Source organism: Homalodisca vitripennis, chromosome 7, assembly GCF_021130785.1.
Source record: "Homalodisca vitripennis isolate AUS2020 chromosome 7, UT_GWSS_2.1, whole genome shotgun sequence".
Taxonomy (NCBI): domain Eukaryota; kingdom Metazoa; phylum Arthropoda; class Insecta; order Hemiptera; family Cicadellidae; genus Homalodisca; species Homalodisca vitripennis.
This window is the reverse complement of record NC_060213.1, coordinates 82,629,297-82,654,584: the sequence shown is the minus strand read 5'-3', so window position 1 is coordinate 82,654,584 and position 25,288 is coordinate 82,629,297. Positions and strand designations below refer to the sequence as shown.

Below are 25,288 nucleotides of genomic sequence, written 5' to 3'. Positions count from 1 at the left end.
GAAATGGAAGTTTACTTTGAGCATCTGAGTTTCCAACATTCGGGTAGTGACATAATAGAAATGGCCATAACTCGTTGTGTGTGTACACGTCGGTAATTGACCCAATTTTGTTTTTGAGGGTGACATAAACAAATTAAAGAACATCAATCTGCATACACAAGACATGAACACACACACACAGGGGAGGAGAGGGGGAGGGTTGCTGACACACTGGATGAATTAGGTGATTATTTTTTTACCTTAAATAATTTAAGAAATAGTTTTTAAGGTAGTAGACATCCAGTGGAAAATGGTCTACAACGAGTTTTTACCGTAAAGCTTAGCTCAAGATGTACATCTTTATAAAAGGGTTGTTTAACAGAGACAATACTAAGAGGGAAAACCTGGTATGAGTTTAATATAATAGAAAATTCTTATTTTTAGGTTGGGCTTTGGACTTCACTTGATGTACATCCTACATTATACTTAAAATCAATCTAGATCTTGAGCTATGCTTACGTTAAATGTTATTGCTAAACTTCTTGTAGACCATCCTCCATTGGATGTGAAGAGTCACTAACTACCTTAAAAACTATTTCTTAAGCCCAGCATTCATTTACTAAGTTTAACTTTCATAACTTGAGCCAAGACAATTAATATATGGAAAACCGTCTAGAACAGAACCTCATTGTAAATGTTTCAAACATTAAACCAGGTTGGAAGTACCAATAAAGACCTTTAATTTGATGCACTACTCGACCTATGCTCTCATTTAAAGATTTCCTTCTGACTCCTTGCGGGCCATCTCCCTGACATGACAAACATATGATAGTTACTTCAATAAGTAAATTTATAGGTGCAGTAATGATGTACCAAGTTTTAGTGCTTTACCTGTAATCGTTCGGGAATTATCAAGTCGGTGCGGGACTTTTCTTACACCCTGTATATATGATGGACGTTAGTTGTAGCCCGTTTATTTTCAAATAGCACATGCATCACTGCCGACCCACCACCTTCCTCCCTCACTACTGCGCGCTTAAACTTTTCAGTTTGTTTTCATTCAAGTAATTTCTCCGCAGGTGATTTATAAAAGAATTTCTCCGCAAAAAACACGGTTAACTACGTGGAAAACAAGGGCTGTGGATTCCGTTCCAGATTGATTATGCAACATTACCCACTTTCCGCTCCGCGTTGTTTCGTCGCTTCGTCGTCACAGTGCCATTAATTTTGAGTTGTCAACTGTTTCTGACAAAACTGTTAAATAAATAAGCGCAAAAAGGTTATTTAAAGGCAAATACATGAATTAATAATATATAGATTTCAGAATTAATAGGAACTTTAAATACGTGGTATTTACGAACTCTCCGCTGATCCTTTTTTTCTATAACTAAATAAACAATTTAGTTCTTGGAACAAAGGCAAACAAAATATAATATAAGCCTAAGTTGGAAATGCTTAGTTTGCCGTATGTATATGTTTATTAGGTTTTATTTGTTGTAAAAAAACTGCAATTTTTGTGGTTTACATGTGTACGGTATCAACACCGCCAATGCAACTCAAATTATCTAACGGTTTTAGGATTGTGTCCACCGCACATTACATGTAAAACCTTACATCCACAGTATTCACTGATTTTCATGGACTATGTGTTAGCATTCTTTAACTAAATTGAGCAAAATTTATTTTTATCCTTTGAAAATGTTATAATCGTATTAGTTTACGTTAAGTTTAAACATTTCAACCGTTCTCCATCTTGAAACGTTGTATGATAGTCTAGCTTTAAGTTTATCTTGATTTGAGAACAGAAACAATGATTTCTAAATTTAAATTAGCTCGTGTGTCATTTTATTTTTATTTTTTACGAGTTATTGAAATTTGATAACTAATTATTATAAAATTAATAAAGTTAATCTTTACTTAGTCGTGAGTACTTTATTCTTTATTCGTTGGTGATTAAGAATTAATTGTCAGGGGAAAGGAACTGGAATAGCGTGTGTACGCTGAATAGGACGCTTGCTGAGTACCCATATTAACTTATCCAATCGATATTATAACTCCTCGATTGATAAGTTTTCATTTCTTCCACGTTGTATTGTTTTTACCTCATTTGGGCACAGTTACCCTGGATTGATTTAGGACCTAAACTAACTACTATTTGCTTACATTCTTATAAACATTCTAATTAAGTAACGTTTGGAGATCCTACAATACTGAACTAACACACCATTAGCGGTTTAGTATGATGCAGTAGAGAAATTAGTGTTTAGTAATAATCCGATAGTCGAGACCCGATTTGGACTTTGTGGAAACATAACCTAGTTTTTCGTAAAATCTATAAGGGAATATCCTCTAAATAAGGTGCGATCATCAGTCACGCTGCTTTTGTTCGGGTTTAAAATGGGATGTGAGTAAAATACCAGATAATACTTTTTCAGATTGTATTTTGTAGCTAAAACTAACTGTCAGATACGTGCAATACATGCGAGGTCAGCGTCTGCCAAGATGAAAAGTCAATTTTCATTCTCTTAATATACATGAGTCGGCTGAGGTGATTAGAGTTGTTATTTAAATAAATGTCTGATGGCTGTTTATCAAGCAAAAAATATCGGTTATGGAAAATTTATCATTTGATACTTTAACCCCTTTTCTACTCTTGCTATTTTATTTATTTATTTATTTCAACGGTATAACACCAATTTTACAAATATTACAAGTAGATCCGAATGAAACCAACAATATATAATAAGTATACAATCAAACAAAACAATATCAATGTATTTTAACATATAGGAATTAATTGTAAAACAGAGACTACGTAGCTAATGCACCACGCATCACTTCCAGTCTCTCAGGAAACCAATAGCATCCGTCCTGAAAGAAGAATTCCCGATGAAATTGACGGAGGAAGAAGCCGCTTCGCCAGTCCTCATGGGTCTGGATATGCCTTGGTTTTGAGTGTAATTAGTTGGCTGGAAACGCCTACTGAAAACTGACTATTTCGATATCCACTCAACTATGTGTGACTGATGAGCAAATTCATTTTGTTGGAACAATTCCTCTATGTATTTCACGCAAAATTGGTTTTGTTTTCATATACTGCCTTATTAATTTGCTCTCGTTTCCATTCGGTTATTGTTGAATACAAAGTGTTACATTTTGCGAAATTATAAAAGATAAAATTTAGTACCGAATTCTAATTAAATTATTGTCAGCAAGTTCCGATAGTATACTATGGAGTAGACGCTATTTTTCCTGAAATTATAGTGTTATCTTACATAGGCTGCACCCAAGTGTTACTACAGCATATGTGTTTTTTTGATTGATTACTTATTACAAAATAGGTACATATTATTTTACTTTATTTATATTATGGTTCACTTTTAATCAGTATTTTAATTTATGTTGTTGAACATTATATGTTTAAAGTTTGTTTGGTTTTAATTTGTTTTCACTTTGTATTATACTTATTTGTTTTCTTTTTTGTCAGGTTTCTGTTCTTTTTTCTGCTGACGTTTTTCATTCTCTCGATTGGGCCTTTGATGTCTTCAGGTAAGTAACAATTGTTTTCTTATTTAATTTGAAATAATAGTTATTATTATTCATTTATTTTTAATTTACAGCTCCAAGATTCGTTGTTATAAATTTGACCCGTTCGACCGGAGTAGAGAAGTTGCAAACTGTTAAAATAGAAAGAAGCCGAGCTGAAGATTCCGTAACGTACTTTACAGATTTTATAGAGCCGAAAGGACGAGAGGCTTCTAGAGTTTATAAGGGTACTTCTATAACTGGTTTACCTTTACCTTTCCTTTGAATCACCTTAACAAAGGTGCTCCGACTGAAAACTTTCCAGCACTTTAGTGATTCTGTAAACCTCGCGTGTTGTCCTGCGCTGAAAGCGGAATTTGAATGCCTTGGAATTTATTTATAAACTTTAGTAGCTAGTACCTTGTGAAATACAATGGGACGTGTTACCCAACCGTTACATGACTGGTTGGCTGTGGATCCGGTCTAGTTACAGTATTCACTTACTGTACCGCATTGTAACACACTTGTATGTTTAATCATGTTGTTTCTAATTCCTAGTTTCAGCAAAACTTTTGATACTGCATTACTGTTAATTTCTCAACAGGTTGTTAATCATTTCCAGAAATGTCACGATCAAACCAGCCAAACCTCTGATAGTACATTACTACTCGTATTAATATTGCAACAGGTTGTTAATCATTTCCAGAAAATTCACGATAAAACTAGCAAAACTTCAGATAGTAATATTAGTAGTAATCTTATTAATATTAAGTTGTCAATAATTTCCTAAAATGTCACGACAAAACTTCTTATAGTAATATTATTAATATTGAGTTGTCAATCATTTCCAGAAATTTCACGATCGAAGTAGCAAAACGTCCGATAGTACATTACAACTATTATACTAAGTTGTCAATCGTTTCCAGAAATTCCACGACATATGCCGATAGAAACATACGGCGCGTTTTGTATTTGTATCACTAATGACTAATAAGTCATTTTTAACTTTTAGTGAAAGGTTCGGTTGAAAAGTACAATGGTAAAGGTGTTCAATGTGCGGAGAGAGTCCTTGGACGCAGAAAGACACAACAGATACAATAATCCATAAACTAGGCACTGGATTAATTTTGAGTTTCAAACTTTTTATAGTATTAATTTTTTCAGAACAAAATAATGTTTTATCACTTTAATGGAACATTTTTAAAAGTTTTTTTCATATATTCAAGAAATTAATCAGAATTGTTTGATTACAGTTAGAAAAAAGTAAAATAATGTATAATTACAATTGAACTTTGCAGGAATAATACAAGCTGCGACGATTAAATTACATTTTAAGTAATGTTTAAGAAAGCTTGACATTTATACATTCAAGAAATTAGTCAAATTATACGCAGAATATGCCTTTCTACAATCAGTTCTTGCACATATTATGTGTAAACCACAAATTGTTTGCCAAGCCTTCACATACACAACCACGTGTGTATTTGGTGGTTTAGAATGACCTTATCAAAAATAGTTCTCTGATTTCTTCATCTTCAACGTATGAAAGCATTCAATAGAAAATCGATCTTTATCAACTTAACCGATATCGTAGTGGGCCAGACAGCGTAATCAAATGGGGCGATCGTATTGTGCAAGAAGTCACCCATTCACTTCCTTCCTGACTATTTCGTTTGAAAACTGGGAAGGATAAATCTGTACAAGCAATGCGATGCTATCACTCATCGACTGGCTGGCGGTGGACAAAGAACGAGCGCTGAAAGCACTTCCGTCTCCGGTCTCTGTTAAGCCACAAAGGGCTTTCTTCCCTCGCCATTCACACTATTGACTGACGGCTGATAACAGACTGATATGGGCGCTTCGCTGCATTCATCACGCTAATGTACTTATGGCGCGTGACTGGAAGCCCGTGCGATGATTTTGATCGATCATTCTCATTGAAACCCTCTGAGTTGAAACCCGGCAAAACAGTAAGGCCAATCATTTATAAGAGGGTTTCTTCACGAATAGTTTACTACAATATGGAATATAATATTGAACAATGATTTTTTTACATTCACTTGGACTTCAAAGGTTCTTTGCCACTACAGAAATGGAAAAGGGGATTTACAAGTATTTTAAATTTTTGGGAGCTTGATTTTTTATTTAATATTTTTTCTACTGGAGAACCAAGTTTGTCGATGTTTCTTATATCTCTATAGCGGCTTATGTAATTTATAGTAAATGGAAATTACCAGCATTTAAATATAATCAAAGTTTGCACCATAAAACTTGACACATTACATAAAGACTCCGCAGTTAAAAAGAATTATACTATTAATATACTTGTATTTCCAAAAAGTAACACAAATAAAACTATAGTCTAACAAGGGTTACCCCAAAAATTGCATCACTATAGCTTTAAAGTTTAAAAAGTTATCAGAACTGTCCTTTAAAAAAACCGGACAGTAATAAATTATAAAAATGAGCAATACCAATACAATTTTGGATGTGTGAAGAAGTAAATAAGAACAAAGTGATGTAAAATAATAGAATAAAAGATGTAACAAACACCATATGCAAAAATAAGAAAAATACATGCAAGAAAATATAAATAATCATAAACATGCGTAAACATAGGAAAAAACAACCAACAACATTCTTAAATATATATTGTGTGTATGTATGTATTGTACATATTATATTGTATGTATTTAAATAAATACATACAAATAAACATGAACACTGGTGATTACATTACTAGATTTGCTACATACATGCTAGAGTGACGTGCGTGCTCGTGTTTGTGTGTGAGGTAAGCTGCTAGTTAGGTCCTTACAAGGAAGCCACTTTTCTTCTGAATGATGCGACAGTCTCATTGAAGAAGTCGACATGTGAAGCTGCTTCACTTTTAGTTCTAAGAAGTCCAGAAGTCTACGCTGTGGTAAACGTAGTAAGTGGGATTAACCGCTACAATCTGCCCTTCCGATTTCAATTTGAAATAATTTTAGGTGAGGTCTCAAATTATATATGTCAAACACAAATTATTAAATTGACCTTCAGTTCATCATAGCTACTCATCTACGTTCCTAAATTTAATGCTTAAGAACCAAATGTATTCCCTTACTTGGCTAATTTAGTCCTGCTCATGTACATACTCAGAGTAACATCTTCATCTCTAAATTAAACGACCGGAAGCCATAACTTCTAGCGTTAGGAACGTGCTAATCAAAACTTTGTACAGTACCGTTATTGATTTTTGGACCAAAACGTCAAATGGTAGTCTGCCCAACCATCTGTGCGCTAACCCTTTACCTTATTTCTGTCGCACCTTTCGATGCTCTAAGGTATCAGTTTATTGTCGAATTGACAATCACAACATTTGAAATTCCAAAAGTTCTCGAATACTTATTTTCTAAAATATATTAAGTTGGATTTTACATAGCAGTTTTTTGAGCGAAATGTGCTTACGGTTAAGTGCTTCGCCTAAAACGATTTTGTATTGATTTTAAATCACGATGGTCAGTCACTCAATTCCTGTACAGTAAATTGGACGCAAAAATTGTTAATTGTCCGAAACTGAATTCCGTGTAATAACGTTATCTCGCCCTGTTGTGACTCGTTCAAAGCAGAATCCAAGGTAAGTCAATTACCGTCCGCCCGCCGTAGGGAAATTTCCGACCAGTAAAATTAAGTGAATTGGCTGCATTAGGAAATGCCACCGCTGGGCGGAGTGGGGTTGGATTCCAGCCGCCCAGGATTAAGAAAGTTCATCCCCTAATGACTATCCTGGGGTAATTTGGTTTTTCAAGCGCGTATCATTATTTAATTAGGCTCGGCGGTAATGCAATGCAAATTATTGTAATGCAGGGATAAAATTACGTATAATTAACTTTAAGTATTATAAAGCCCCTAATGTGTCCAATTTTAGATGGATCAGTTTGCTTTACTGCAGTGTCAAAGAATGTTATTACGTACCTGCATTTACCTGCGGATTCGCCCGCAATTCCTCTGCATTGCATTGCATCTTGCATTCCGTCTATTTCATTGCATCTAACATTCCATCTATGTCAGTAACGGTGGAACTATTTTATACTAATATGACGAAACCCTAAAGTCGTAGTTCTTAGCTTTCGTATTGAAGACATTTATGATATAATGCAGTGGAATGAAAAATGTATTCCACTTCCTTTGACGATTTTATGTAATTAAAACATTTTCATTCAGTACCTTGTGATATTGCTTTGTAATTCTACTTAGTTTCGTAAGGCTTTGCTGTGTATGAGCGACTTCGTATGTTCGAGTGAAATTATATATCCAACGGCCAACAACGGAGTTGCGTTGTTTGCTACGACCAAGGAAAATTCGAAAAAGTGTATATTTATGAGCATTTTAATTTATTCCGGTCTTATTATTTTCTGTTCCATAGTTGATTTTGCCTTGTTTCTACGATAAAGAATACTTATATGTACATATACAGGTTTGAGAAACTACTTATGTCAAAAGATAACGATGTAACTGAGATTGGTTATACTAGCACTCTTTAAATTTATAGTAACGAGTAAATAATTAGGTAGATATATTAGATTAGTACGTAGTGATTGTATAGTAGGTTAGATTGTATCTTTGTCTTTTATCTTCTCCCATCACAGTACTGGCAAGAACATAATACTTACAATGCTAAAATGTACAGTTAAAAAGTATACCTACTGTATTAAGACTTAGATTTTCTGTAATACTGAACTCAACAGTGATTGCAAAGAACAAGTTTGATAATAACTAGATAATGTTAATACTCCTAGGTTACGTTATGCTTTCGAAACTCTATTAATGTACAAATTTTAAAAAAGATAGTGTTTAAGTAATAGTAGCATATTGTCTGCTTTCATTTTACAATTCACAGTACTGTGTAAACATAGCACTGTGCGTTTCCATTTTAGCTAGGGTTTTCAGATAAAAGTATTTTGCACTTTTAGATACCAAGTGGGGACTTTAATTTTCTTGAGATAGTGGGGCTGTAGCCCAACAGTGATTGAGTACTTTTCAAATAAACAATATGTCCTATATTTATCTACCAGGTTGACGTTATGCACTAAGAATGTTTATGCTAAATAAATTTACAAAAAATAAGCACTTTCGTTTTTAATATTAATTAAGGACTATCATTTTCCGTATGTGGCTCTTCAACTGTGTAAACATTGCAGACAGTTTCTTTGAGCGACTATTTATTACTAGCGGATGTGGGCCCTGGAGTTGAAAACACTACTGCACTAATATTAGATACACCAAAGTGGAAGGGGTGAGGTTGGTTCTAGGTGCAGAGACAGGCGTAGCCCAAAAAGGTACACTTCGATGTCAGACTCTTACATACACTCTCCTAACTATTTGTATTACTCAGGCTATGGAAGTAAACACAAGTACTATATAAATCCAATGTGTTTCGGGGATTTTTAAAAGTATAATTTATTACTCAAAGAAATCACTGAAGGCTAAATGTTTTACTAGCCGACTATTGAATGAATCAACGCATTACGGTAACTGTGGCTACTAAATATAACAACAAGAGTTACTTGCAACTTTCAAGCCACCTTGAAAGAATACTCATAGATCGTGGACAGGTACGGCTGACATATCAAAGAGGACAAAAGTTCATAGATCGCACCTAGTATTATTGTACAATAGAAGGCATAAAATTGCCAAATCAGGAAAAAAATCACAGGCTTTTTTATTGCAGGACGATTAAAGTTCCTAATTAAAACTACAAAGAATACCGCTCACGTTAGGTACACTTCGAATTAAAAAATTACTGGAACTACTCTTTTAACATTTCAATGAAGAAATGGCCTGTAGCTAAATGGAAACAATCGCTAATGTTACACGGGTAACTAGTGACAAATTTTCGCAATTAGGGGGATTTTAGAGTAACTATTAACAATTTATTATCAAAGACTAATATTAACTAAGGTATTTGGATGAACCGCCCCTCGTGTTTGAACTAAATAAAAGTGTCTAAACAATACGCTCCTTAAGGAAATGATGAAATGAATCTACAGAATGCAAAAATTAAGTTAGTACTGCATAGAAATTTTAGTTGGAAGCCAGACCACATAAACTAATGGGACTGTACAAAGAGGCACGTCATACTACAACTTGAACTAATGTATATGGTAGCAAAAAAGAGCATATTTCACTGGAATAAGCATATTGATCATGCTTCAAGTAGCCAAAAGATTGCACTGGACTGTGGCGCCTAAAGAAACTGTAATTGTAGTTGGAAATTCTACCAACTACACTGTTTGCCTAAAATGATTATCTACAGAGATTTTATTAAACTGATACTTTGTTGAGATGGGCTAGTGCACATTGAGCGTAGCAAGAAAAAAAGTGAATTTATTCAATCGAACAAGATAAAATAATGATGCCGTTAATTTTAACTTCCATGCAGATCACTGACAAGGACATGAAATCAGCAATGAATGAAATTTCAACAAACCATGAAGCAGCGGGCAAGCGATGAAATTTAATATTCAGAGATTAAACGCCCCTAATTTGTCCATATATGACTCTAGGTGTCATTCACACATTTCGAGCGATATACTCTAGCGGAAGTCCTTGTCTGAACCTTGGGAGGTATTCCACAAAGATGGAAAAGAAAGTTTGTTCCATCACCTTAGGTGTGGTTACCCAGCCGCCACACGCATAGTGTTAGGTCCAAACTAATTGGCCAGATGTCGATTTTACTAGCGATGTCCAAATCATTGGAGCACGAATTTGTTACTAAGCATGGAATTTGAAGTACATGTGATAAGTGGAAAACATTCTTATCCTAAAAGACATCTGGTTCACTGAAGAATAATCATAGTACTTGCACGTAACCGACACTTGAAAGAACTAATTTTTCAGCATTTGATTGAACTCTAGAGAATACTGTAGTAGGAAAATACTACTACATTGTTAACTGTTGGATTCGCAGGCATAATTTGACTCATAAATTAGTCACAGATATGTTGTTGAAGGATGGCGTCATAGATGCAATATTACTGCTTTAGCGAGAAAAAACGTAATTGTGTGCACGGTGAAAGTTCTTATCTTGAAGGAAGAGACCAGGGGTACGCAAGGGTAATGAGGGCGAGACATCTGCCTCTCTACAGTAGGGATGCGAGGTGTGCACTCAAGGGAAGTTGGTCTTTGTCCTGTACTGGTTTAACCTGTTACAACTCAGACTCCCAAAGTGTATTTAAAGCGGGCAGCGAATAGTGCAAAATACGCTCATATCAGATGATGACATGCCAGTTGAACAATTTTGGTCCATAAGCACCCTAGGAATATACCAGTTCAGGTGGCACTTTGATGAAATGAGTATAACTTGATCTTGAAAACGGCAGTCACAAAAGGTCTGTAGGACAATGGTTAAAGCTCAATGTAGGCAAGGCACTGTCCATTACATAACTACCCCACACGACCCAAATACAGGCCTTGACAGACGTGGTGTGGGGGAAGTCCAGACCTCTTGGAACTGGGAGTTTTGACCCTGTGTGACGGTGAAACCGGCTCAGCATTCATGAACCTGATGATAGCGATTAACATTTACTTTGAACACGTCACTTATGTCCAACAACGTGCTTGGCAGATTAAAGGTCTATAAGTCTTCGATCTCTAACTGAGCCATGGAATTTGCGATAAGACTTCAGCCTATGCACAGGTCGATGGTCTGTGCTTCCGGACATTATACTAACTGCTATCCTGCCGTATGGTAACAGCATCTCGCGGGGGGATCGTAGAACGTATTCAGATGATTCTTTTCAACAGATAGCTTGATTGTGCAGTTTCATTTTCAAGACTTGAAACGGTTTTGATCACGCGTGTCCCCTTTCAACTGCCAGCCTGTTACCAGTGGTGGTGCCGTCTGCGGTCTTTTGACTTGTCATTGGTCCACTACAAGGGTCCTCAATCAGCACAGGGAACCGCAGTACTGAGCGTCAGCGGTTGTTGTAATCGGAGGGGGTCTCGGCAAAAGGCAGTACCAAGGCACATGGTGTCATTCTTGAGAGCCTTTTCGAGAAAAGTCGTCTGGGAAGGCATGAAAAGTCGCTGGAAAGGAGAAGTGTTTTCCGTATGTGGTAGGTTCGGCACCTTGAGAGGTTGTACATGACTCACCTTAGCCTTATAGGCAATCAACTTAGACCAATTCGATTTTAGTAAGGATGTCCAAAATATTGTAAGGGACTCTTATTGTGTTGCTAAATAACTTGTTCAAGTTGATGCGTAGTGTATAATCATGGCTCTTTAGTATTTAGTATAGACCAATGTTGTTCCTATAGCGATTTAGCTTTTAATCAAAGTCTTTGTTATTTAGTATTTAATGCCTAGCAATTAATGATTTGATTGAAGTTCTAAAATGCAAAACAGTGTATGTACAAAAGGAGGAAACTTGTACAAAGGCAATTGATGTTTATTATTGATGTGTTCATTTAGATCTAAATTAGTTTTCGCCAAAAATAGTTATGGATGTGATGCACTGTATCATCGTAGGCTTTGGAGAAAATTCGCATATTATCTGAAGTCTGTACGTCCGCGCGATATCACGGAAGACAACTGACCTATAGACTTGAAATATACATCAAGCTTCATTTTATGTAGAGTAATAAACCACCACGAGTGTGATCCTCATGGGTGAAGTCAGTCCATGTCTTTTCTGGTCTGTTGATCTGTCCGCCGTTCAATGATCATCGACTCCCAAGACACTGACCTAGACTATTACAATATTCCACTGATGCTCATTTATGTAGTTGGATACTGCCAGTGTGATCATTTGGTAGCAAGGCATATTCCATGGCTTTCATGGTCTGTACATGGGTCCGCTGCATATACGGCAAGATGCACTGACCTGATAGCTTGAACATATTCAGTATGAATACATCTGGTTATGATAGATGAAACACTCATATAGCCAAGTCACTGATCCCTTCATTAGTCTGTTCGTCCCGCGCAATACGGCCCACTTTGACAGACAGTGGTTGGTGGGGATTGGCTCATTGATCTGGAAAATATTCATTTGACCTTGTGTAGACAGGGTGAAAAAAAACACCGTGTCTGCATCATGCCGGCATAGTCCGAGTCCATGCATTTCTGTCTTGTACGTCGCGCAATATCACGTGAAGACAACTTACTATAGACTTTAAATATTACATCAAGCTTATGTCATATGTATTCAACTCTCAGAGTCTGATCATGGTTACAGACAAGTACAGGATTCTGTGGCATATCGTCTGTAATCGTTGCCGCGCAATATCACGAGGAAGACCACTATGCAACCTATGCATGTCGATAGGAGTATTTTCCGGGTCCATTATACTACTGCTATCCAGCCTATGGGTAACAGCAACATCGCGGGGGACGGATATAACGTATTCAGGACGACTGTACTGTCGCAAAACTCTTCAGTTGCGTATTTCATTTATCAACTTTGAAACTTTTTTCATCACGTGACCCCTCATCTTTGTAGATGCAGATGCTGCCAGTCAGCCTAGTCTAACCTTAGTGGAGTCCGTCTGGCAGGATTTTGACCTTGTCGTATTGTCCACAATGTCCTATCACACCATGATCACGAGAATGTACACTGTAACCTATCGAGGGGATCTGTTGGAAATATTCTTGTGCTTCCCGGATCATGGGGGTCCTCGCAACGAGTCAGTCATGGTGCAATCCCGCCATGGCTACCTTCTTTAGACTTTCGCAAAAGTCAGGCATTGAATCACCGAGGAGGACACTGAATTTTCGATATTTCTCGGCCCTCGATTTATGTAGTTGAAAATGACCTTCCCCCTTAGATCATGGCCATAAGCAATCACAGTTAGCAATTTCTTTTTTGTAACAAAAATTCCGCGCAATATCTTAAGGACACTTGATCTACATATGTGTTGAAAATACACGTATTCATCTGTTAAGTTGTAGTGGTTATATAAGGTTTGATATCATGTATTTAGTATAATCCAATGTTTGTTCCTTTTAGTTTTAATCACAAGTCCGCCATTTTGTTATATTTATAGTATATAAGAGCCATTAATCCTATGACTTGACAGTTGTTCTCTTGCAAAACTTCAGTTGTATGTACTGAAGAAACACGCTTGTAATATAACATGGCAATTGTTGATTTGATTGTATGATTGTTTCGCCAATTTCACGCTAAAATTGAGTTTTCGTCGCCACTTTACTAAATATTCCATCGAGATTTGATGAGCTTATCACTCGAAACACGGCTGGAGATCAATGGTGCAAGTCAGTCCATGGCATCTGTCTGTTACGTCACGCGCAATATCACGAGAACAGACACTGACCTATAGACTTGAAATAATATTTCCATCAAGACTCTCTCATTTAATGTAGATGAACACCGAGTAGTTGATATGGTGCCAGTCAGTCCATGGCATTTCTGTCTGTATACGTCCGCGGCTAATATCACGAGAAGACACTGAGACCTATAGACTTGAAATATTCCATCAAGCTTCATTTATGTAGATGACACGAGATCATCTCCGCGAGTTGTATCATGGTGCAAGTCCAGTCCAATGGGAGCATTTCCGTCTGTACGTCCGCGCAATATCACGAGGAAGACACTGACCATCGCCCCCCATTAGACACTTGAAATCCAACCCATCCTTAACAAGCCATTTTCATAATAATCACCCCCCTCTATATCTACCGAGTGTGATCCTACCTACCATCATGGTACATAGTCCAGTCCCATGGCATTTCCCCTCTCCTTTCCTCCATCGCACATGGCCCAATCACGCAATACACCCTGAACCCAAGACATATCATCCCCCCCTCTACATCAAAATATTCCCTACCACCATTCCCAAAATAATTACAAGCTTCAAAACCCCTTCTCCTCCCATCCACAACTCAATTCCCACAACCAACCCTCAACAAAACTCGATGTGATCCCCCCTCTATAGGATGCACATCTATCCCTAGTCCATGGCAATATTCATGTCTGTACGTCCTTCCCCATCACGAAATATCACCCCACCCTCCCCAAAAAAAGACACTGACCTATAGACTTGAAACCCCCCCCACCCCCCCTACCATCCCCCCAAGCATCCATTTATGTAGATCATACCCCCCCCCCCCCCCCCCCCCAGTTGTGATCATGGAGCAAGTCAGTCCTATCATGCATTTTCTGTCTGTACGTCCGCGCAATATCACGAGAAGACACTGACCTATAGACTTGAAATATTCCATCAAGCTTCATTTATGTAGATAAACACCGAGTGTGATCATGGTGCAAAGTCAGTCCATGGGCATTTCTGTCTGTACGTCCGCGCAATATCACGAGAAGACACTGGACCCTATAGACTTTGAAATATTCCATCAAGCTTCATTTATGTAGATGATACACCGAGTGTGATCATGGTGCAAGTCAGTCCATGGCATTTTCTGTCTGTACGTCGCGCAATATCACGAGAAGACACTGAGACCTATAGACTTGAAATAATTCCATCAAGCTTCATTTATGTTAGATGATACACCGAGTGTGGATCATGGTGCAAGTCAGTCCATGGCATTTCTGTCTGTACGATCCGCGCAATATCACGAGAAGACACTGACCTATAGACTTGAAATATTCCATCAAGCTTCATTTATGTAGATGATACACCGAGTGTATTCATGGTGCAAGTCAGTCCATGGCCATTTCTGTCTGTACGTCCGCGCAATATCACGAGAAGACACCTGGACCTATAGACTTGAAACTATTCCCCATCAAGCTTCATTTATGTAGATGATACACCGAGTGTAATCATGGTGCAAGTCAGTCCATGGCATTTCTGTCTGTACGTCCGCGCAATAATCACGAGAAGACACTGACCTATAGACTTGAAATATTCCATCAAGCTTCATTTATGTTAGATGATACACCGAGTGTGATCAAGGTGCAAGTCAGTCTATGGCATTTGGCTGAGCGTTAGCCAATACTGTTACATTGGTCTTACTGTTAAAACCGTGATGGCAATGAGAAAATTGTCAAAATTCATTAATAAATTTGTAAACAAACTGAGTTACACATCACATGAGGTTGTAATTATGTCACATTAACACATGTAATCTATCTACCCCAACACGTGGCTACACCATCATCACTTGGTGTGTAGACTTTTATTATTTAGATATTCCTATGAAACCCAACTTAAAAAACACAAAATATGAATATATCGTTTTGGAAAAATGTCTCAAGATAGGTGTTTGCCTGTATACTGTAAATTTTGCATGAAACTTTTAATTTTTATGTAGTCCAACATGGGTTCTATGATGGTGCATCTCCATCTATAACGTATGGCTGAAGCCTATTACTCAGTAGGCTGACAAATTTATCTTTAGTTGCCTGCCGAGGGACAGGGGTCAGTAAACGTTTCTCTCTCTGTATAATTGTATATCTGTCCTCAAGAGTGAAATGAGCTATAGATCGTGAAACTTTGCAAGCAACCTCAGCCAGGCATGTACGCGACACGTGGTTTGGCGTAATTTCTACCATTGTTTATTTATAAATTAGAGACGTATATTGTTCAAATTGGCCTGGGGTAGTTAAATTAGTTAATCATTAAGTATGTTTTTCCACTAGCGTTTTCTCAGTTTTTTAATTTGAAAGAACTCTAACAATACGAAGCAAGGTATAAAAGTAAAGCATACAAGAATAGATCAGCCTCTGTGTTATCGTGTTTGGACCGATTAATAACAAAAGTTATCTGATTCAAAGTAAAATTCAATGAAGAATAAGCGCACATTTGCTACTACAGCCCATCAAACCTTTATACGATCAAGTGTAAGGGTCGCCATATAGCGCTGAAAACAAACATACACCCCCCGAATAGAACAAAGATTCAAAACGTAAAAGTTTAATCATAATTGTGTTACAAAGTTATGATTACATATTTGGGTCCGTGCTTAACGAGCGCTGGCTTATATAAGTAAGAAAACTCAAAACCACGTACACAGAGCAGTCATTCTATTTTTAATTTTGAAGGAGTTGAAGATAAGGGCTAAATAATCAGTTCCTTCATTATGGGTTTATTCCTTTCAAACTTAAATTATGTTGAAGGCTATACAAATTGTTCATTTAAAAGCCTACAAACGCAATGAAGCTGAAATATTCCACTTCTCATGTTTCAAAGTTCAGACCACAACCTGAGGAAATCTATTTTGCAGCTAAACACACGATAAGTAATCTTAAAATTCCTTAACGATTAATCATTCTATAGTCCCACAAAGGAGCAGAAATTTCAATGGATTCAAGTTTAGTAGTTAAAGTAGAATGCTCATTTCGGCAGATTGTGACTTTATTTAACTCGCCATAACATGTTATAAGCAGTTTATGTGTTATGTTTCCTAACATAATAATACAAATAAAACACGTAAAGAACTATATGCGTTACGGGAAAATTGAAAAGTGTGGTCTAAACCAGTGTTGAGAAAAGAAGGGCGTTACTCTAATCTTCACAAATTCTACGTTCATCTCTGTCAACATAACGATTCCATTAGTACTTACTCAACAAGTTATACTTTGTACAAAAAACGTTTTTATAGAATAACTACAGTGTTTAAAATGTTCTTCCTGTTTTTTTAATGTCTTTAAACCGATAATTAACCAACTCCGATTATTATTCAGTAGAAAGTTGTTTATTTTGGCATAGCTGACATTTCCTATTGAAATCGTGGATGTACGGGTACCTTTTGCAACCTTTTCCCTGTTTTGATTCTGTTCCCGCTGGTCCATTTTGGGCACACTACATTTGTCCCCAATATGGACCATGTATGATTTACTAAAATTTTAATACAAATCACGCCAAACAATTCCCTTCAAAAACATTGTTCTGCATATTTTCGTTAGGCGTGTTGCAGTGTGCTGATCCGCCATCTTTATTTTATAATTCACTGTTCACTCCAGCAAAATAACTCAACTATCAACGTTCAAACACATAAGGCTTGAAAAGCTCACGTTATCTTTTGCGGTTTAAGATAGGTTTCTGAGGTTTCCTGCCGACGGTCCAAATTTATAGCGACATTGGCCAAGGCTACGAATTTTGTTACATGAGTACTAAAGTTTTTAACATCTATAAATCTGATCCAATTCCCAACTCAAAGACACCAAAGTGGGTATTAGTGTACTTCTGATCAAACATTTTTTTTCACCATAGACCTTGAATTAATTCCACATACCTTCAATCTTTTTGGCAAATCTGCTAGAAGACAGCTTTCCAGAACTACATAAATAAGTAATCTACATAACTCGAGATTTAGTTAACTAAAGAAATCCAACTCAATTTAGTACACGATATATTTAATTTATTACAGCGTTTAATTGATCCGGATATATTTTTAAGTATGCGAGAACAAAAATGGGTGTTTCAAACCAATAATGTAATTAGTTGTGTAAAACTCTTTTATCTAGTTTAAACGCAAGCATGGATGCAGTAAAAGTGTCGACAGATTAAAACTTTAAGAGCTAAAGTTGACGTGCGATAACCTCAATGGTAAATGCCAACTCGACCGTACTGACTGTGGCCGGACAATCGAGTAAATTAAAACTGGATCTGACTGGTTCAAGAATTAAAATGCATCAGGATTATCTCTGTCAACGATGAGTGATCTAAGAGTCGTCTCATTAGAGTCAATCAATGTCTCATCGGTGACTCATCGTTATTCGACTGAGAGTAAACATAGCCTGCTCTTCAGTGCAAGCAAAAAGTTTATCGCGCGTTTAAAGCTTCTTATGAATAATATCTATAATATACAGGATGTTCAGTAAAAGTGTTCCAATACTTTGGGATTGTGTTCAACACATAAAAATCAGCAAAAAAGTTCGTATGAAGGTATGTCCTAAAACCTTTAATTTTCCTTCTATTTTGTCTGTCTTTTTTTATCAAAAACATTATATCTTTTGAACTAATTAAAATAAGGTTATGAAACTTAAGAATTGTATTAACATTTGTTAGACGTTTTTGAAACAAAATCCTTTTACACTTTTCAAAATGACAGGCGTTAATCGTGATTGAGTTATTTTAATTGAATAATTTACAAGTTTCATAACTTTATCTTAACTGGTTGAAAAGATATTGTTTTATAAACAATACAGGACAGACAGGTAGACGGAAAACTAAAGGTTTTAGGACATACCTCCATGTGAACTTTTTTGCTCATGTTTATGTGTATAACAAAATCCCAAAGTATTGCCACACCTTTACTGAACACCCTCTATATGTTTGTACTGCTTAGTTTTGTGTCAATGGGGCTGCGAATTTCCGTGAGAAATCGATACTGAGAGCGAGCATTTAGGTTGGAATAATAGGACATCAACGTTATTATTACTTTTTAAGTGGAGAACAGAGGACGAGTGTGGAAGAACGTTTAATTATTATGATCAGTTGTAGTAAACAAGATACTTGGGGATACCCCGGCTCGCTGTGCGCGGTTGTTTTGGCGCCTTCAGCAAATAAATTTAGTGAGTAGAGGCTAAAAGATAGCATTTTGAAGTTTTATGAACATGTGATAGAACGAGATTAAAATTCAAGGTATTAATTTCATTCCTGAATCCACCATTTCTCAGAAGAATTTAGAATGCAAATTTCTAATGTATCTTATTAGCAGTTTGAGCAAAGCGAGCTTTTCTCGAAATAATGTTCTCTTGCGGATAATGTAACGCGTCACATATTAAAATGTCATATGATTGTACTCAGTTTGTTTACAAATGTATTTATCGTGCGATTTTCTATTTGCCGTCATGATTATCAATAAGATCGTCTAAATGTTTTGCTAACGCTCAGCCAAAAGGGCATGCACATCATCATAGCGAAATTGACGGAAATGAAAGTTCATGCAAGATTTCAAGTCTATAGGTCAGTTCGTCCTCGATATATCGTGCTAACAGAAATGAATTTTTCAGCATCCCAAGTGAGTACAATAGCTCACCGAAAAATATGTATTGTATTTATTTTACAGAAGTTCTATTTATGAAAACACTTTAAGACTTTAATAAAACGTGCATTTTTAGATATATTTGATAAACAAAATGATTGCCTAATCTACAGTGTGGCGACCGCCTTCGCCGAAGTCCTCGCTTCACTAAAAGTTTATGAGCATGGAAACGTCTTTCAAGAATTCGTCTTCAAGAATTACGACTCAAGGAAATACCTTTTTAATTGAAGTATTATTTGAGAAATGAGATGTGTTTTGGTAAAACAATACTAGCGTAAATTAAATAATTTATACATAAAATACGTCATCCCCTCTTTCGTAACATTTCGTATGTATACTCTACAAATACATACAATTTTCTTCCTCGGTGTGTTTATAAATTTCATTCCAAGATAATCCAAATTACTATGTGAATGTCCACAATTTCTCGTGGAATTGGCAAAACAATTCTATGTTCGTGAGTTCAGATGAGTTGCTTAGGTTAGGGCTAAGACTTAAGATTAACCCTGCCAAATCCCAATTGCTCCTTAAGCAGCCCTCCTGGACACAACTGGAAAGAAATGTTCAATGCAAGTGGTATCCTTATAATAATGAAATATATGACTATTAATTCAGTCGTTAGATTTTGCAAAAAATCGGAACATTCTTTGCAGTGATACATGCATCGTTGTAAAGTACCAGGGATGCATATTCTGTAAAGCAAGTTCTGGTCGATGTTGCTGCGTCAGTTGAATCTCCTTGTCTGTAAATACTAAATTCCCCATAAAACTAAAGAATGCTGCGAATAGGTGAAACGCTCATAGTGGAAATACGCATGGTGTTTCATTAGTAGATTGATTATAGATGACTGAAACTCCATATAAGGAAACAGAATGTTTGAATTTTATTGAGACGCTGCACACATCCACTGCTGACCAAATACAGTATATGCTTCTAAGGCGAATGCGCAATTTTCCTTTTTAGGTTATGTGCGAATGTTTTCTTGTTATGCGTAATTAGATAAAACTCTTTTAAATGGATATCGTGGCGTCATTCCATTATACCATCATTGCATTTTCATAATGCGGGTAACGTCAATGGTACAACTTTTGCAATAAAACTTAAATTATCCAACGTTAATAAAATTATATTAATCCTGGAAGTGGGAGCCAATAATTTCCATGGTATATGAACACAACCTAGTTTTTCGTGAAAACGACAGGAGAAATGTTAAAGAAAGAAATCGACCGTCAGGCGTATCAGTTTTGATGGAAGTCGAATCAGGGACAGTAACAATTAAATACTATCGGCAATGTCATTATTCATTTTCTAACGATTACTTTGCGAAATTTATCTATTGATTTCACGAAAAACTAGTTTGTGTTCTTATACAGTGCCAATAATTAATCAACTTTCCATCCTGGATTATAAAGCTAATTAAAAAATATAACGATTCAAAATCATCTTCAGACATATCAATAACATTTGTATCAGAGTCTGACATCGAGATAAAAAAGACTAAAGTGACATAAAAGTCACCGTTTTATGTTGTTCTATGAATTTAGCTGTAAAATAAACTTCACTACCTGCAAAGAAGAAATTTGGCGGGGGTTCAATACGAAGTGAGGGGTTTTCCCGGGAAACATTCAAATTTTAGAAATTTTTAAATTTAAGAAGCAAAATTGTTAATTTCTTACAACGTTTTTACTTCTTTGAATTGACGACTGGAGGCACTGCGTAGGCTGGCAGGATTAATAATTGAAATTGATTAGGCTTATGTAGTAATGTAATGACAAAAAGATGCCTTAATTGTCTGCAAATCACAGTACATACAAGTAATATACAAGTCTACATTGAGAAATGATAATACGTAAAAGAGTTAAAAAAAGTAAAATTCTTCCTGATTTTTGAGCCATTTTTCTAGTACTAGCTCTTGAGAAACTGACATTTCCCCGCTTACCAGGCAGAAGGTAAGGCAAGTTCATTCAACCGCTCATTCTCCATTTTGTTCCTTAAAACGTTCTTGGCCTGTTTCAATGTTGAGGACTATTTTTAAGCAGTACTGAATTATTTAAATAGTAATTTAAAATTTGAAAATTTGGGAGGGGGCTTCGGACTCTTTGAAAATCCCCTCGCTGGCTACGTCCCTGACTTCGATACTAGAACAAAAGTTTTAAAATCTTCTCTTTTTACTACCATCTGTCATATCCATTCCACCTTCCAGAATGACTATTTTATTTTTTTTTTAACTCATCTTAGTGAAGGCTTATACAGCTGTCATTGGAGAAGCGTAGGATGGAGTAAAAGGATCCAGTATTACAAGAGAAATGTAGAGGAAACCGCGTGATAATACCTCAGAGAGAGAGGGAGAGAGAGAGATAGGCTACGGCAGCCAGCCAGCCATTGTTACTGATACAGTACAATACGATACGATACGGTATGATCCGCCTTACGTCACTGTCGTATCTAGTGACATCGTTACATACAATACAATACAATACCAGCTGGTCCTCTGTAGCGATACACTCGATCTTCTTACACAATACACGCTGGACCACACAGATTAACACAATCACACCCACATTCAATATTCATTTACTGAATAGATCGATTGAATAGACAGAGGATTGCCGATGTTAAATATGTGCTAGGTTACTTATAGACATATAGGCCTATTCCTTATAAACAGGAATTTTCGAAAAATATAATAAAAAAGTTTTTCAAGAGGTAGTATTAGAAAAGATGGCTCAAAAATCAGGAATAATTTTACTTTTTTGTACATCTTTTACATATTATCATTTCTCAATGTGGATTTGTATACTACTTATATGTACTGTGATTTGCAGACGATGAAGGTATCTTTTTTGTCATTACATTACTACATAAGCCTGATCAATTTCAATTATTAATCCTGCACAGCCTAAACAATGCCTCCACAATGCCAGTCGTCAATTCAACGTATTCAAACAAGTAAAAACGTAAGAAATTCACAATTTCGCTTCTTAAATTTGAAGGTTTCTAAAATTTGAATTTTTCCCGGGAAAACCCCTCATTTCATATTGAACCCCCGCTAAATTTTTTCACAGGTAGTAAAGTTTATTTTACAGCTAAATTCATAGAACAACATAAAACTATGACTTTTAGGTCACTTTAGTCTTTTTATCTCGATATCAGACTCTGATAAAAATGTTATTTATATGTCTGAAGATGGTTTGAATCGTTACAATTTTTACTTAGCATTATAATTCTGGATGCAAAGTCGATTAATTGTTGGCACTGTATAAGAACACAACCTAGTGTTTCGTGAAATCGATATATGAATTTTGCTACGTAATCGTTAGCTACGCAGTAATGTCATTGCCAATAATTGTGTTTAATTTTTACTGTCCTTGATTCGACTTCCATCAAAACTTACACGTCTGACGGTCGGTATCTTTCTTAAACATTTCCCCTGTTGTTTTCACGAAAAACTAGGTTGTGTTCATATACTATGGAAATAATTGGTTCCTAGTTTCTTAGGTGGGGCAAGTTTTTGATAGCTTCTTCAGTAGAGAAGTATTCTTTGCTCGGTGAAAACTTTAAATTCCTATTTGAAGGAAGGTGAGCTTTCACAATCTTAGGTCCGTGATACTCAGCTGATTTGTGAAGGTGTTCAAGCGGAACGTCGGAATTTTAAGATTACCATCATTTGTCTCGTTTCGAATTTGTGAGTGAGAACTGGAAAACTGGACAATTTTTTGAAAGCGAACTGTAAATTACGGTGCATATTTGTGCAACTGAAAAGGAAAGCTAACACAGTAGTTATTTTTGCTTCCAGGAATAATTCTTACTACATAGATTAATCGTTACGTCGACAGAAGAGGAAAACAGTCTCAATGACACTATCATCCAACACAACACGATCCGACGACGGTCTGGCCTAGATATTAGAGATCATTTAAATAGTATGCAAATTGGGATTAATCTTGAAGTGAATATAATTGTTTATACTGTACACTTTGGAGTAAAATTATAGCGACAGTCTCACCATGCAACTGCAGTGTTGGATGATCTTGCAACTTTGAAGGGAACATGATTGTGTACACTGTGAACTCTCGTCCACAATTCTTGTGACAGTCTCACCATGAAACTGCAATGTTGGATGATCTTGCAATTTTGAAGTGAACATAATTGTGTACACTGTGAACTCTCGTCCACAATTCGTGTGACAGTCTCACCATGCAACTACAATGTTGGATGATCTTGCAATTTTGAAGGGAACTTGATAGTGTACACTGTGAACTCTCGCCCACAATGCATGTGACTATAGCACCACACAACTGCAATGTTGGATGATCTTGCAATTTTGAAGTGAACATAATTGTGTACACTGTGAACTCTCGCCCACAATTCGTGTGACAGTCTCACCATGCAACTGCAATGTTGGATGATCTTGCAATTTTGAAGTGAACATGATTGTGTAGACTGTGAACTCTCACCCACAATTCTTATGACAGTCTCACCATTCAACTGCAGTGTTGGATGATCTTGCAACTTTGAAGGGAACATGATTGTGTACACTGTGAACTCTCGTCCACAATTCTTATGACAGTCTCGCCATGCAACTGCAATGTTGAATGATCTTGCAATTTTGAAATGAACATAATTGTGTGCACTGTGAACTCTCGTCCACAATTCGTGTGACTATCGCACCACACAACTGCAATGTTGGATGATCTTGCAATTTTGAAGTGAACATGATTGTGTAGCCTGTAGACCATGGCGTACAGTTATTGCGACAGTCGTATCATGCACCTGCAGTGTTTGTACAATACTGGAATATTGAATTGAACTTGATTTGTACATTGTGAACTCTCGCCCACAATGTTTGTGACAGTCTAACCACGCAACTAAAATGTATGTATAATCTTGCAATTTAGAAGTACATATAATTGTGTATACTTTAGACTCTGGTGCAAAATTATTACTACAGTCTTACCGCGCTACTGCAGTGTTTGTATAATATTGCAAGACTGATGAATGTTATAACATTGCATTTTCATCACATTTATACGACAGCTAGCAAAGTTGACTTTGTGAGTTCACATAACGTCAGATAAGGCGATGTCCTTGTCCTCCCTTACTTGGTATTCCGTGTTTCTTCTTCCCCTGTGCTGCGTCAGTTCACCTTTCTTCCTCCTGTCGCCCCCGAGGTCACCAGGACGAACGAGTCCTAGGACAAGGCGATCCTGCACGCCGCGCCGTGTGCAGATCGTGTCCGTGCACTGCATTGAATCAGTATACTACTCACTCGAAGTAACCGAAAATAAAAAACCATCAAGTAGTGTTTTTTCGGTTATATAAGAATCTTTCGCTAACCCTTAATGTTTGCTTATTCAACGGATAAATAAAAAAGGTAGGCCAATTATATGAAATTCTGATAAACAAAATCAATTTAAAACCCGTCTTAAACGCCATTTGGTGTCCAATGCGTTTTACTATGTTGATGTATTCATGTTAAGCCGCTGGGATTTTTGTACTGGATTCGAAGTCAGAGCGACTCATTTGAATGAATATATGTGACGGGACAAATCTATTGAGTTGAGAAAAACTTTTTACGATTGCAATACAACTTATATTGTGAATACAATACAATACAATTATATACAATTTACAGACTAAATGATTTATGATTTCTTAATAGTTTAAGTGGTATTAGTTGCCCTCTGCAAATTGTCTCTAGAGCCGGTGGTAAAGCCGGAAAATCAACACTGCAGTATTTGGTGAGGTCACGATTAAACCAGTAATTGCACAAAATAAACAGCAGTGTTGGTCCAAGCTATTTCAGTACATGGAGACAGCCACACTGTTACCGTAT

At 36.4% G+C, this 25,288-nt stretch overlaps 1 protein-coding gene across 5 annotated transcripts in view; it reads left to right on the top strand.

Moving 5' to 3' along the window:
- The window catches only part of LOC124366005 (tumor necrosis factor alpha-induced protein 8-like protein), a 108,051-nt gene that overhangs the window by 62,482 nt on the left and 20,281 nt on the right, over positions 1-25,288 (top strand). For 4 of the 5 annotated variants that reach the window (XM_046822188.1, XM_046822189.1, XM_046822190.1 and 1 more), the window contains one exon: positions 3,467-3,528. The exons of the other annotated variant lie outside the window; for it this stretch is intronic. In XM_046822188.1, the coding sequence (XP_046678144.1) occupies positions 3,519-3,528 (10 nt within the window). In that variant the 5' untranslated portion in view covers positions 3,467-3,518. The remainder of the gene's footprint in view (positions 1-3,466; positions 3,529-25,288) is intronic. 5 annotated transcript variants of the gene reach the window in all.